At 32.0% G+C, this 14597-nt stretch overlaps 1 protein-coding gene across 6 annotated transcripts in view; it reads left to right on the top strand.

Annotated features, from left to right (window-relative positions):
• VPS37A (VPS37A subunit of ESCRT-I) overlaps positions 1-13077 on the top strand; it is a 33799-nt gene extending 20722 nt beyond the window's left edge. For 3 of the 6 annotated variants that reach the window (XM_081046565.1, XM_081046563.1, XM_081046566.1), the window contains exons 6-12: positions 876-946; positions 4072-4199; positions 4280-4338; positions 4412-4480; positions 8215-8358; positions 9385-9461; positions 11073-12869. In XM_081046565.1, coding sequence (XP_080902691.1) covers positions 876-946; positions 4072-4199; positions 4280-4338; positions 4412-4480; positions 8215-8358; positions 9385-9461; positions 11073-11082 — 558 coding nt within the window. In that variant the 3' untranslated portion in view covers positions 11083-12869. Of the gene's footprint in view, positions 1-875; positions 947-4071; positions 4200-4279; positions 4339-4411; positions 4481-8214; positions 8359-9384; positions 9466-11072 lie in introns of all 6 variants that reach the window. The other 3 variants (XM_081046567.1, XM_081046568.1, XM_081046564.1) reach the window with 2 other exon arrangements.
• The last annotated feature ends 1520 nt before the right edge of the window (positions 13078-14597 follow it).

Below are 14597 nucleotides of genomic sequence, written 5' to 3'. Positions count from 1 at the left end.
CTACAGCACGCTAAGGGCTTCAAGTGTCCCTTTTGTTTTAAAAATTGTACATTCCTTAATTAAGCTGGTAACTGTTGCCCTGTGGGATATTACTGAGGCATAGATTAATATTTGTGCATAAAACAAATAAAGGGATTTAAAAACCTTCACTTTAATCCTTAGTGTCACCCGTAGTAATACTCAACAAAATCTCATTATATCCAACTTTAGTAATTTTAATGTTTGTAATAATTTAGAATATAGACCCAAGTGGACTTTTTTTCCCCCAAATTTTTCACCATTGCATTAATGAATGTTATGATCAAACTACAATTAATAGTATAAACAAAATTACAAGAGAACTTTTCATGGATCTTCAATTTTAAAAAGTCATCTGTATTCAAATGATGGATACTCTTCCTTATCTGCCCTACTGTCACGTTGAACTTAATTATGTAACTATTCAAACTTTTACCAACTTATTGTTTTTCTATACTTAATTTCTTTCACTTGAGATAAATGTATTTATCAATGAAATCCACACAGATAATTCTCGACACTTGTCACAGATATACTTAAGAGATTTGTCCTATAGTTATGTACTTGCTCAAGAGAGCTAACACAGGTATTCACATGATCCCCACGAAAAAAAAGAGAGAGAGAGAAAGAGAGAGAGAGAGAGAGAGAGAGAGAGAAAGCAACCCTCGATATATAAAGGTACACTGGAAAAAAAATAGAGTCAAGGAGTGGTGAGTAAGGACAGTATAAACTACGAAGATAAAGATATGATAATGAAAACAGTTATGGGATATAGTACATTAAAAATTACTTTTATAAGAAAAAAGGAGCAGTCAGAAAGATGGCTGAAATATCATACCATTTCAAACTCTTTTCAGATAAGCCAAAATGGTTTTGGTTACAAGATGCCAGATGTCCCTGATGCATTCCCAGAACTCTCAGAACTAAGGTAAAAAACTTGGTGAATAACGTTGGTATTCATTTTCTGTTTTATTTGTAATTGCAAACCAGATCATTATTTTCATATCCATATTAAACAAAATATTCTTTAAATCTTCACTACTCTGAAATTGTGGTTGTCTTGTGGGGAAGTTTTATAAATCTAAATCAGTTTCATGTGTAGATTCTATTTATTGAGTGACTAGTATGTACCCAGGGATTCTTGTAGATGCTGGGAATGATATAATAATTACCAGGATAACAATGTTCTTTCTCTTGTGTGGCTTATAGTCTTATGAAAATTATTTCTGAATACAATATCTCTGGAGATTTCAAAATACACGGTGGACTATTTTAGACCTTTTCATTGTTCCTTTAGTAGATAAAAGTTTGTACATAGAGAAATAGATTAAAGTTTTCATAAAGTAATATAGCAAGGTGTTTTTATAGAGCCAAATTGTATTCAAATTTATAGGAATACGTTTGTAATATTCAAGTTTAAGGTACCATTTTTCGCAGAACACTGTTCTTTTTAGGTGCTCCTTGAAAAAAAACAGACATGTTTTGTGGCCACTCAACTTTGTGCATTGCATCCTTTATACCCGATTGAAAGTTTCCAATACTCGTAAAGGTGTTATTACTAAGCCTACTGAATGTAATTTAAAAACATTTTCAGTTTTTTTTGTCTTTAGAATATATGCCATCATGATGTACTACCAAAAAAATACTCGTGAGAAATCTTATAGTTAACAAAATGAAAATTTAGCTTTATTTGACCCAATGTTTTACAATCATTTTTAGGAAATAGTGATTTATTATTTTCTTCTAATAATAATTAATGTCGTTTACAATATACCACATACATGTTAAGAGTTTATATTCATTGTAATGCTTGCAACAATCTCATGACGTTGGTTCTGTTATTTACATGTTGTAAAGGATTCTCTTTTTTTTCTTTTAAAAAAAATTACTATGAAAATATCAAAAATGCAAAAAGGTGTACTTCTTTGTCTTGCTTCATATACCCGTCCAGCTTTTTTTTTGGAAAGTATGGGTATGGGTCGGGATTATTTTAAACCAAATCCCAAATATTACGTCATTTCACCCCTAAGTTTTTCACTAAATTTCTCCATCAGGTAAGGACTTTTTCTTTACCATAACCCCAATCCACATCATCATACCTAACAAAATTAATGATAATTCTCTAATATTATCTCATTTCCCCAAGGTCTTAATGTTTTTCTTGGTAGTTTATGTGAATCAGGATTCAAAACAAGGTGCCTCTATTGCATTTGAAAACTGTATCTCTGATGTTTCTTTTATACACCATTTCTCCCCACCTTTATTAACATATGTATATATACACGTATATGTATTCCTACACACATTTATACACACATACATATACATACATATATACATACACAATACAAGTATATACATAAACAAACACATATATAATACATGTAAATTATGCACATGTATTATTACATATTTATTGAAGAAATAAGGTATTTGTCCTAAAGAATTTCTCATATTCTGTTTTTGCCTGATTGCATTCTTGTGGTACCATTGAAGATATTCCTCTGTTTCCCATATTTCCTTCTACTGGTGGCTACATCTAGAGTTTTCATGAGATTTAGGTTCAATTTTATCAAATCAATGCCTTGTACACCTTAAACTTACCCAATGTTATATGTCAATTATATCTCAATAAAGCTGAAAAAGATTTAGGTTTAAATCTTTGGGCAATACTTACATTACAATTAGGGCAAACTTCCTATTATAATCACATAAGGCAGCAATGGTGTCCTATTTTTAGTGACATTAAGATAGAAACATGTTAAAATACCTGAAATCACTTATTTCATTAAGGATTGCAAATGTGATTTCCTACTGCCAGAATTAGCCAGAATTCTATGATGAACTTTCCTACATGAACTATTTAGTTTTATTGAAATATACTTTATACAGAAAAGGCAAGATAAATGCTTGATTTTGTTTTTTTTCTCTTTATCAATTTTCAGAATCATGAGTTGATGCACAGGCAATCTCCAAAAGGTTCTGTTTGTATTTTGTAGTTGTTTTTGTATTAAGAATGCAAACATTTAAAAAAAAAAAAAAAAAAAAATATATATATATATATATATATATATATATATATCTGATTGGTTCAGTCCATTGCAGTCATTATTCTTTTTGATGCTTAAACAGTCCTATCTTTAGTCAATAAAAAACTCTTCGAGTTGGCCTCTATATCGTTTTTGTCCAAACAAAGATACCATGGATTTATTATGGACATTTCTTTCCCCTTGATCTGAAAGCTGTTGTTTTTCTAAATAACGATTCCATTATTATTGTTATTTTTATTATTATTATTATTATTACTACTACTACTACTATTATTGAATGTAGGATAAGATATTGTTCATTTGGAGGCTTTTTGTTTATTTTTTACACTTCTTTTGTTGTTAGTCTAAATCACACCAGATATAATAGCCAAATACTGTTTTTTAAAATCTCTTCAAATAATACTTTTCTGAGTGATAATGTAACTTAAAAAAAAAAAAACAGGTTCATTTATTTCCATTTGCTTTGAATTTTGCTTGTTTCTTTAATTTTGTTTTTTTAATCATATAATACTTTTATGTGGATCTGTAATCAAAACTAAAAGATATGTTCAGGAAGGTTTAGCTTCCATCCCTATTCTATCCATCTAGTTGTCTTTTTCATCCTATGAATATTGATTTTGCTTTTGATTTAGCCTTCTGTGCTTATACGCATACACATATACTCATGCATATCTTTTATTATGACAGCCACATACCTATTAGCTAAGTAGCCACAGAGGTTAAAATTGGGAGGTTGTGGTGGCTGTTTGTGAACCCTTGTCTTCATAGTCCCGTAGTGATTTGACTCTACATTCAGACTACTTTATGTTCCATTGTTGTTGATGTTTTATTTGCTTTTAAGGTTATACTTTGCCTTCTTGTATGCATACATATAAAAATAGTTACTGCAAAAATTATTTAGAACCCTATCAGCTGAATAAAACAGAAAAATCGTGAATACTTACAATGGACAAAAACTAGATTACTGATATTCATTAACATATTTTTTCTGTTGTGTTTCTAGTGTGTCACAACTGACAGATATGAATGAACAAGAGGAGATATTACTAGAACAGTTTCTTACATTGCCTCAACTAAAACAAATTATTACTGACAAGGATGACTTAGTAAAAAGTATTGAGGAGCTAGCAAGTATGTCTTCCCTTACTTCTTAAATTTCCTAAGGAAAATGTGGTCTTTACCTAGAAATAAACCAGAAATTTATCTTACAGGAAAAAATCTTCTTTTGGAGCCCAGCTTGGAAGCCAAAAGGCAAACTGTTTTAGATAAGGTGAGTTATCATTTTGAAGAAATCTATATAATTTAAAAATAGAATAAAACACCATTTTAATTTTCTCTTCTAGTATGAATTACTTACTCAAATGAAATCTGCTTTTGAAAAGAAGATGCAAAGGCAGCATGAACTTAGTGAGGTAAGATTGTGTAGTTCTTTTCCTTTACCTTAGAATTTTTAATCTTAATGTGCGTGAGCCACATTCTTACTTTCATTATTCGTATCAGAAAGCATTTATTACGTGTCTGACTTTATAAGGCATGATACCTTTAAATGCAGATGAACAGCTCTCAGTTATTAAGGCATTATAAGTCATTTGTGCTCATGCAAGAGCATCTTTAGTTTCAAAACAAAAATATTAAAAGTTCCATATATAACTTTTCTGGGAAAGTTATTGTAAAGCCAGTTTAACTCTTGCAATAAAATCTAACAACACAGTGCTCGCTTCGGCAGCACATATACTAAATTCTAACAACACAAAACTTTAACATTTATACTCACTTGTAAGCTTATGTATAGATACCTTAAATGAAAACTGAGCAAATTGAAAAACATATAAAAAGTATGAAGTATAATTCACCACAAATAATAGATTTTATGCTAGAAATCTAGTTATATAAAAAAATTAAAAGCATTTTATAAAAGTCAACTCATTTTTGAAAGAAATAAATCTTTAAAAATGAAAAGAGAATAGAAGATATAATCTTTATATTTCATATCAGTAACCAGCATCATAATTAACAATATTCTATTTCCTTTAAAATCAGGAATTCTGAAAGGTAAAGCCAATGTGATAAAACATAAGGTAGAAATAAAACAACAACAGGATAAAAATGGTAAAAGAGATATAAATTTATAATGATTTCAGATATGGTCATCCTTTAGAATAAATGAGAGTAATAGTTAACATTGAGCAATTATGTGTTTTACATTACACTAGGCTGTTTATATATATTGCCCATTATTTTCTCAAAATCCTCTAAGGTATGTCTTACTATTGTTCTGTTCTATAGATGAGCAAACTGAGGCACACGAATATTAAATAAGTATTATCAGAGTCAGGAGTCAAATGTAAGCAGTCCTCCCTCCCTCTTAACTAGAAAACCTAAGAGAATCAACTGAACTACTCTTAGATGCACATAAGAGCATAGTAAATGCTGAAGAAACTTTTCACAATAATCAACATCATTCTTTATACAAATTCTTAGTAAATTAAGATACAAATAAATTCCTTAATTTGATGAAAAAATAGCTAGAAACTAACAGCAAACAGCACACTTAATGACTAAACATTTCCAGCATCCCATTAATGTTAGGAATAAGAGAGTGATGCCCTAGTATCACTGCTATTTAACATTGCTTGGGAGGTTCTGGCCACTGTAACAAGACAGGAAAAAGAAAAGGTATAATGTAAAAGAAAAGATGAAACAGTTGTTAATAAAAAACAAACAAACAAGCAAAAATCCTAGCAAATTGAGAAAGTTATCCCCTAGATTGCAACAACTGCCAGTGCAAAATGCAGTAGAGAAAAAAAACCTCATTTACAATAGCAACAAAATTATAAAATATTTAGAACTGAACCCAGTGAAGTAAGGTGGAAAACTTTACTGAATGACAAAAGAAGACCTGAGTAAATGGAACAACATAGAATATTCATGGGCTGAAAGATATAGTATCACAATTTCATTTTTCCCAAAATAACTTAAAATTTTAATATATTTCCAATCAAAATCCCAAGAGTATTTTTTTTTTAATTTTGACAGATTTATGCTAAAGTTCTTTCAAAAGACTAAATGGGTAAAAGTAGTCAGAAGAGCTTGAACAAAAAGAAACAATGAAGATGACCTCCCTTTCCAGTAACAAAATATACTGTAAAACCACATTATTTAAACACTAATTTTATAGGTAGAGAAAAATAATTCTATGGAACAGACCATGCAGTTCAGAAACAGACTTGTTTATGTGAGTAATTAGTTAGAAAAAAACTGAGGATTTAAATCAATTACATAATTGGCAGTCCATTTAGGAAAAAAAAAGATGTTTATATCATACCATACACAGAAAAATTTAAATAGAAGCCATAAAGTTATGAAAGGCATCTGTCTCCTAGGATTTTTTTTCTTTTTTTAAGATTATGGTGGGAAAATTCATCTAAGCATGATACGATAGAAGTGTAAAAAAAATTGATATATTTCAAAGCTACATGTAAATTCAAAACGTGTATGTCCTAAAAATCATAAAATCAAAAGTGAAGAAAAGGGAACAAATATATGTAGCATATATGACAAATATTAATAATGCCAGTGGTTCATAGAGAGCCCTTACAAATAGGCAAAGGAAAGAACAGGAAACCCACAAAAGGAGAAATATGGACATCCAATAAATATTTGGATGTAACCATTATTCTGTCCCCCTGGACCATTTATATAAGAATTGCTTGAAGTGATTCTTGAAATCCTTAAAAACAACCTTGATTCCTAGACTCTTCTCTAGATGTGCTCACTCAGAATCTCTGCAGATAATGGATCTTCTACACTCTGAAGTCTGGAAACCACTTCACTAGACTGTTGGTGCCATGAGTGCAGGATCCTCTTCTGTTTTGTTTTCCCAGTGTACTCATACCCAGTACTTAGTCTAGTGGTTGGCACATAGTAGATACTCAATAAATATTTAATGAGTAAGTAAATGGAAACATTTCTAAAGATATTCAACCTAATAATAATAATAATACTTAAAAAAGAGCAGAATTACATCATCTGTGTGAGCCAAACTTGTAAAGAGAGATAACCGTCGTTGGCAAGGGTGATAAGAAAATGGTGCGTTCCTATACATTTCTGTGTGTGATGTATGACAGTGAGATACCATCTAACACCCACTAGGATGAGTATTATTAAAAATAGCTTTAGTTTCTACGTTTAGTTCTTTGATCCATTTTGAGTTAATTTTTGTATGTGAGGTAAGATAAGGGTTCGGCTTCATTCTGCATGTGGCTATCCAGTCTTCCCATCACTGGTTGTGGAAGACTGTTCTTTCCCCCTTTGAATAGTCTTGGCACACATTTTGAAAATATTTGACCATATATGTGAAGGTATATTTCTAAGCTCACTATTCCTTTTATCTGTATGTCTCTTCTTATTGCCAGTACCACACTGTTTTGATTACTGTAGCTGTGTAGTAAGTTTTGAAATCAGTATGAAACCTCTAATTTTGTTTCTTCTTTTTCAAGATTGTTTTGGCTATATGGGGTCTCTTAAGATTACATATGAATTTTAAGACGGGTTTTTCTATTTCTGCAAAAAAAGCCATGGAGATTTTGATAGGGATTTAATTAACTCTGTAGATCATTTTTGGTAGTTTTCTTAACAATATTAAGTCTTTCAATCTATGAACATGGGATGTCTTTCCCCTTAGTTATGTCTTCAATTTCTTGCATTGTTTTGTTGTTTTCAGTGTACAAGTCTTTCACCTCTTTGGTTAAATTTAGTCCTGTCACTTTTGTCATATTCTGTTCGTTAGAAGCAAGTCATTAGGTCCAGCCCACACTCAAGGGGAGAGATTACACAAAAAGCAGGAATACCAGGCAGTAGAGGGTGCCTACACGATGATCTGATTCCTGAATCCCCAGGAGAGGACAATGATTTGCCCAGTTGCTCTCATGTAATACTTTGTAGCCAATGGATTGCTTTCTTTTGTGTTAGGTATCCACCCCTATTTCCAAAAGCTGAGGACCTGGGTGGTAGCAGATTTCCTCAAAACAAGGCCATGTAAGGCATACCATGAATTGCTTTTCCCTACCTCTGCCTCATTTTCTTTCTCTCTGAAGAGTTTTTCTGAGCATTATAAACTAATACAGTACTTGATTTTCTTTTTCAGAGCTGTAGTGCGAGTGCCCTACAGGCAAGATTGAAAGTAGCTGCACATGAAGCTGAGGAAGAATCTGATAATATTGCTGAAGATTTCTTGGAGGGAAAAACTGAAATAGATGATTTTCTCAGTAGTTTCATGGAAAAGAGAACAGTATGTAAATACTCTTCCATTGAGTACAATTGACAGCTAATACCAAATTAAGTATATTCATGAGTAAAAAAATGCTAACACATTACTGAACAGACCATGAGAGAAAACTGAAGAGCCTCGATGCAAGTGATAGCAACATGCTACTATCACTTTAAACCTGCTTGTTGTGAGTACACAAGCAGGTAAATCAAATACCAGTTCTGTTTCAGAAATTAATGTATCATTCTTTAGTAAAGTTAGTAAATCAGAGTAAGTCTAGTCTTAATGGTTATAATACACTCCTGAATAACCTGTTTCACAAGTTATTTTAAAAGAGACTAGTGTAAGCATTAAATTTTGTTTTATATTAAGAACATTCTGGAATAGTTTGTTGTGATATTTCTATTTAAAGAAAAATAAAACGTCTGCTTAGTAGTTTGATAGAGTCCTAAATATTTAATTTTTCGGAAACATCATGTTTTAAATATAGCTTTTTGTTACTAAACTTTGTAAAGCATATGTGATATATATATATACATATATATATATATATATATATATATATATATATATATGCATAACCTGTTAAGGAAGGTGAGGTAGATTTCATTATCCCCATTTTCCACAGGAGAAAAAACTTCAACTTTCCTTGAAATTCAGGCATATGAACTAGTAGGGCATTGAGTTTTCATCTGTTGTTCTTTGGGACTATATAACTGTACCTTCAAGTTTTTGTTAAGCTTCCTGGTTAACAATGGTAGAATTTATTTTCATATTTTAAAAACACAGATATTTGATATTACATAATCAGAACTGATATAAAGGATCAGAGTTATTTTTACATTTTGGAAGTTTACAGGTAAAGGTTGTCTCCCAAACAAAGTTAATTTTTATTTTTTTTTGATTATTAAATTCGGAACTGCCTTGAATGTTCAAAACTTAAATAGCGTCAACAGATAAAAGAATCTTACTTAGAATTCTGTCATAATGTAGGAAGTAGTGGTCAAATTGTTGGAGAAGTGACTGGTATTTTAAATTATCTCCTAGATTTGCCACTGTAGAAGAGCCAAGGAAGAGAAACTTCAGCAGGTGATAACAGCGCACAGCCAGTTTCCTGCTCCACTGTAGGTAAATTGTACTCCAAAAGGATTCAGTCTTAAGGCTAGTGCATGGCTATTCTTTCACTGAAGTGTACTTACCAGTGCCTGCCCAGCTGCTTTAAGCGCCGTCATCACAGCTGCTGTGATGTATTACACAGAATAGCTTGCATTATATATTGAGCATAATGTATGTAATACATAAGCATATAGCCAATAGAAATCTTCTGGATATTTTCTCAGTATGATGTTGGCTTAAATGTTCTTGTGAACATTTGATAACTGCTTATGTATTGTTGTAAACTATAATTAGTTCCTTTTTCTTAGCTGGTGTGTGGAGTATACCATACCACTTAGTTGACATTTTCCTCAGTAGTCTCCTTTGTCATTTCTTCCTTTAAGATGAACTCCCAGTCTGTCTCTTTTCCGTCTCACACTCGGATTATTCCAATAATTTTTTGGCCAGTCAGTCCCCTGACTTTAGGGTTTCTCCTTCCTGCACATCACTGACAGAATAATGTCTCTAAAATATCACCCTGGGATACAATTTCTCTGTTCTAGAACCTATAGTGAGCCCCTAGCAATGACAGTATCAATGTCAAATTTCTCTCTCTGGTTTTCAGCCTTTTATAATCTGACACACTGTATTTGAGATCATCCATTTTAATTTTCCATTTTTCCCTTGTGTTGTCTCACATGTCATATTCTTTTTTTTGTACACCATGTCTTTGTTCATGCTTTTACCTGATCTCAAGACACCCTTTTCCTCTTCATCTATCAGGTTCAGGGAATGATTTGGTTGCAAGAACTGCTTCCCACCCCAAGTTTAAGTGACAGCCATGTTACTGTATAATGCTGGGATACATTATAGAGCCAAATACAAGCCGGTACAGCTCAGTCACCTGAGCAAAAACAGGACTGGCGGCCATAATAACCAAAGCAGCTCCCCTTTCTCATACCTTTTCCAAGGCTGATTGTTTCTCATTTCTGCATCTCTGTTCTTTTCTGTCTCTCGCTCTCAAGTGCTTTCTCACTTGCTCTTCAGAGAGCCTTTCTCTGCCACACTTGTACATACTTCAATAATTGCTGCTCACAGGCTTGATCATACGACAGTTCACAAGCAGCCAGTGGAGACTGATAAGGGTCTCACTACAAATCTTTGAGAAAGAGACTGGCCCGGGATGGGTGGTGTCCATCCTGACCTCAGCAGTTTGGCCTGGAGATTGGTGTCATGTGGTCCTCTGCCCACTTGACTGGGCTGAAGGAGTGGACTTTGAGAAAGGAGTACGGGAGGTTCCATGAAAGGGGGAGCCGGCTCCAAGGAGAGAAATGACAGGCAATGCTCATCTCCAGTTCATCTACCCTTTCTCTCAGTCTAGTTGTCCTTCACTTAGTGCCAACATTGAATTGTTTTATAATCTTGGTTTTTAATATCAAGTGTGCATTTCTTACAGCTTGAGAAGAAAGTGAGCATTGAGTAATTGCTTATTTATATGAACATGCTAGAATCCTTTCCCTATTTTTCCTCTGTGGTCAAGTTATCTTTATAGGTAAATCTTAATGGGAAGAGAGTATAAAGCTTTGAAAACTTATCATCTTAAATCAAAACTTAGGTTTTTTAAATTTTCTTCTTTCCAGATTTTCCTGAAAACAAGATCTGCCAAGAGAGGAATGGGACACAAAATTAAGCACATTTATACTTATGATTTGCATATTGGCATTTCATCACAGTAGCTGAATTTATAGATATATTATATGGATTGTGTACAGAACTGAGACTGATTTTGTACAGATTAGAATGATTGCTATGATCTTGGCTTTGAGAAATTTTTCTGTACTATTTGCACTAAAAATGTTTATTTATTGTTGATAAATTCTATCATATTTAAGTTCTGCTATTCCTCTCTTATTGATTAAATACCTATGCATGTAATTTTAGCTAGTTTTAATGTTTTATAAAATTACTTCATTTAAATTTGTATTTTTAATTTGAAACTGCCTCATTTCTTTATCAAGAATGGTTTCGTTTAGATTTTTTCCTCAACCTTTTTTGAAAAATTACTGTTTTCAACTATAGAAAGACTCTTTATTTCTCTTCTTTCTTTCTGGATGATCAAATTTTCAAAAACATTTTGTTTAAATATTCCTAGTGTCAGGAAACACCAAACCTGCCAATGTGCCATCTCAAGAAAGTAACTTTTAATATGTACAATAAATCAAAAGAATAAACCAGCTGCTCTTATATATTGTTGTTTTGTTTTTTAAATGAAAGGTACACTTAAGAAGCAATACAGGTAAATAAATATTTTACCTATTAGAAAAAAATTGCCTTTCACTTAAACTAGGCCAACATAAACATTCATGCTAATTTTTTTATGTAAGTATCTTATGCTTGGAGAAGGATTTAGTCTCTAAATTACTAATGTTAAAGACAATCTTTGTTAATAAATAGTAAATCTAGACATAAAAACGTTGATAAAATTTTCTGACCTATACTGTGAGTTAACTTTTCATAAGAGAAAAAGCTATAGTAATAAAATTAATATTTAGTTATTAGGAAGTTGAGTTTTTAATTTAATATAATTTTCTCTTTAACTTGTACTGTGTTCAGCAGTTTGCTTTTTTTCCATGTTGCAGAATACATTTTATGGATAGCTGTAAAAGTTCATCAAAAAGAAAAGCTTGATCTCTATACCTGAGGCTTGGTAAGGTAGTATCTAAATCACAAAACAACCTAATGTATATTTTTGTTTAAACTTCATTGCAATATGATTGTCATTCTAAATACCAGCTTACAGTATAGTTTTGCCTTTCCGTCATTCTTCTGTTCACTTATGTTTTTTGTAATAGAGCTTTAGGAAAAAGAAAATTGTTTTCCTAGACTTGAAATACAGTACTTAATACTTAGTCTATGTTTATGGAAGGGCAAGTATCCACATGGACTATGAAGATGTAGTTTGAATAAAGAAATTATTCTTTATTAATTGCCTGTCTTCCTGGCCCTGTGCTAAGGGCATGCTGTTTAATCTTCAAAATGACCAGACAAGGAAGGTACGATTATTCCAGATTTACACATAACTGAGGTAAGTGTTTCAAATTTGTGGCAGAGTCTTCTGGATATTCAGAAACCTTTCCATACTGCACTGGCAAGCAGAGCTTCAGTTCTCCCAGCAATCACTGCAGTGGAGAACACAATAGTCCCAGTCTTTTGAAAATAATCGGGCAGCTTTCTTAGAAACCAAGCAGAGCCCAGAACAAGACACCAGGAAACCACAGCCATTCTAAAATGATATTAATTCATTTGATTTAATTTTATTAAGCACCCACTAAGAATGAGGCATTGTGGAAATGCTATACAACTGTAAGTCAAACATGGTTTAAGTGTTTAGGTTCTTACCTTACTCCACTAAAGAAATAATTTCTTCTACATAACCCAAAAATAATTTATCTCAATGTTTTTTTAAACTTAACTGTCCCAGTTTCCTTCTATACCAGTTAACGTAGCTTGGTTTCTCCTTCCAAAACTGATTTATTAGATAACTTCCTTACAATTCAGTCATTAAAAAGAGGGGTTTGACCATCATTATATGCTGTGAACAGACAAACTAGTTTAGATACAGGTTATGTAAGTCATCCAGGATGCAAAAAAAAAAATCTATTTGAATGTCTGTGAATTTTTTGTTCTGTTATTGCAACAGAAGTTAACTGACATTTTTTTTTGCCATTTTATGGCTGTATTATTTTCTTCTTAAAATTGGCCATATTGGAGAAGCAGTGCCAGAGGAGGGGAAAAATGCCTACTAAAGCAGAGATTTTTGATTGTACTTTAATATATAATAAAAGACTAAATAGAAATTAGAATGGTAGAGTTTAGGAGTTATTAGATTATTAAGAGTAGGGGATTGTCATGGGTAGAAATGTAAAGGTTATCTCAAAATAGAAGAAAGCTTTCTAAATAAATGAGATACATACTAAAGATATGTTTCAAAGGTGGAGTATATTTTTAGGAATGAACTAAAATTTATATTGGAATAAAGGTAAGTTTGATCGTAATTTATACGCTTAAAGGACAGCTCGATTCATTTTGGGGGAAAGAAACTGTATTCTTAAAGAATAAAAACAGGGTTTCCCTTGTTTCCCTTCTCTTCACCTTCCTTTATTTTAAAAACGTTCCTTTGTTGATTGCTGAATCATGATCAAAATTCTTACATACTTCATACTAAATTTTCCAAAACGTCACTGAAGAATAAGTCACTTGAGCTCTAAATATTACTAGTTAGGAAATAATCTGTCTTGAGTCAGTTTTACATTTGTTTATTCCCTATGCTTTAAATCAGGGGTGTCAAATCCATTGTTAATTGGCCCGCAGCAAATTCCAAAAATATATTTAGTTTACTTAAATAAACCAGGTGAGGCAATACGTACTTCACCTCGAGTGAGTGGCCCAGCTATTTGTGGATTTTACCACATATGGCCCTTGGTAAACACTGTTGAAAAAAGTTTGGACACCCCTGCTTTAAACCAACAGCCTGAAATAAAACACTTCCTGATTGATGTTTGATTTAAAACAAATATGTGCTGTTACAGATTTTAGTCTTATTGAATTGGCCATGTTCTTTCAAGGCCCTGGGAAACCACACTAAATTTAATAAGCAATAAATATTACCTTTTACATAAATTTCAGTGTTAGGTTAACTTTTAATAAGTAGTGTAAATGCACAGACAATAGTTTAGTGGTTACCAGAAGATAAGGGGGGTGGAGGGTGGGAGATGAGGGTAAGGGAGATCAAATATATGGTGATGGAAGGAGAACTGACTCTGGATGGTGAACACACATGGGATTTATAGATGATGTAATACAGAACTGTATACCTGAAATCTATGTAATTTTATTAACAATTGTCACCCCAATAAATCAAAAAAAAAAGTAGTCTAGATGAACATGTATATATTATGTCAGGTAAGATGTTTGGGGGGGCTGAAAAAAGTTTGTGTCTGATGAAAAATACCACATTAAACAATTAAAATTTAAAATATCAAATATACTATTTTCAAAATAAATGCATAGTTCTTTTAGATATATTTACTGTCATTTTTTTAATTGTATTATTTATTTTTCTGTAGATGTACACTGCCAAATGGAATAAATTAAAGTCGTGTCTT

The sequence above is a fragment of the Rhinolophus hipposideros genome (assembly GCF_964194185.1).
Source record: "Rhinolophus hipposideros genome assembly, chromosome: 4".
Taxonomy (NCBI): domain Eukaryota; kingdom Metazoa; phylum Chordata; class Mammalia; order Chiroptera; family Rhinolophidae; genus Rhinolophus; species Rhinolophus hipposideros.
The sequence above is the reverse complement of the archived record's forward strand: the minus strand, read 5'-3'. Positions and strand labels throughout refer to the sequence as shown.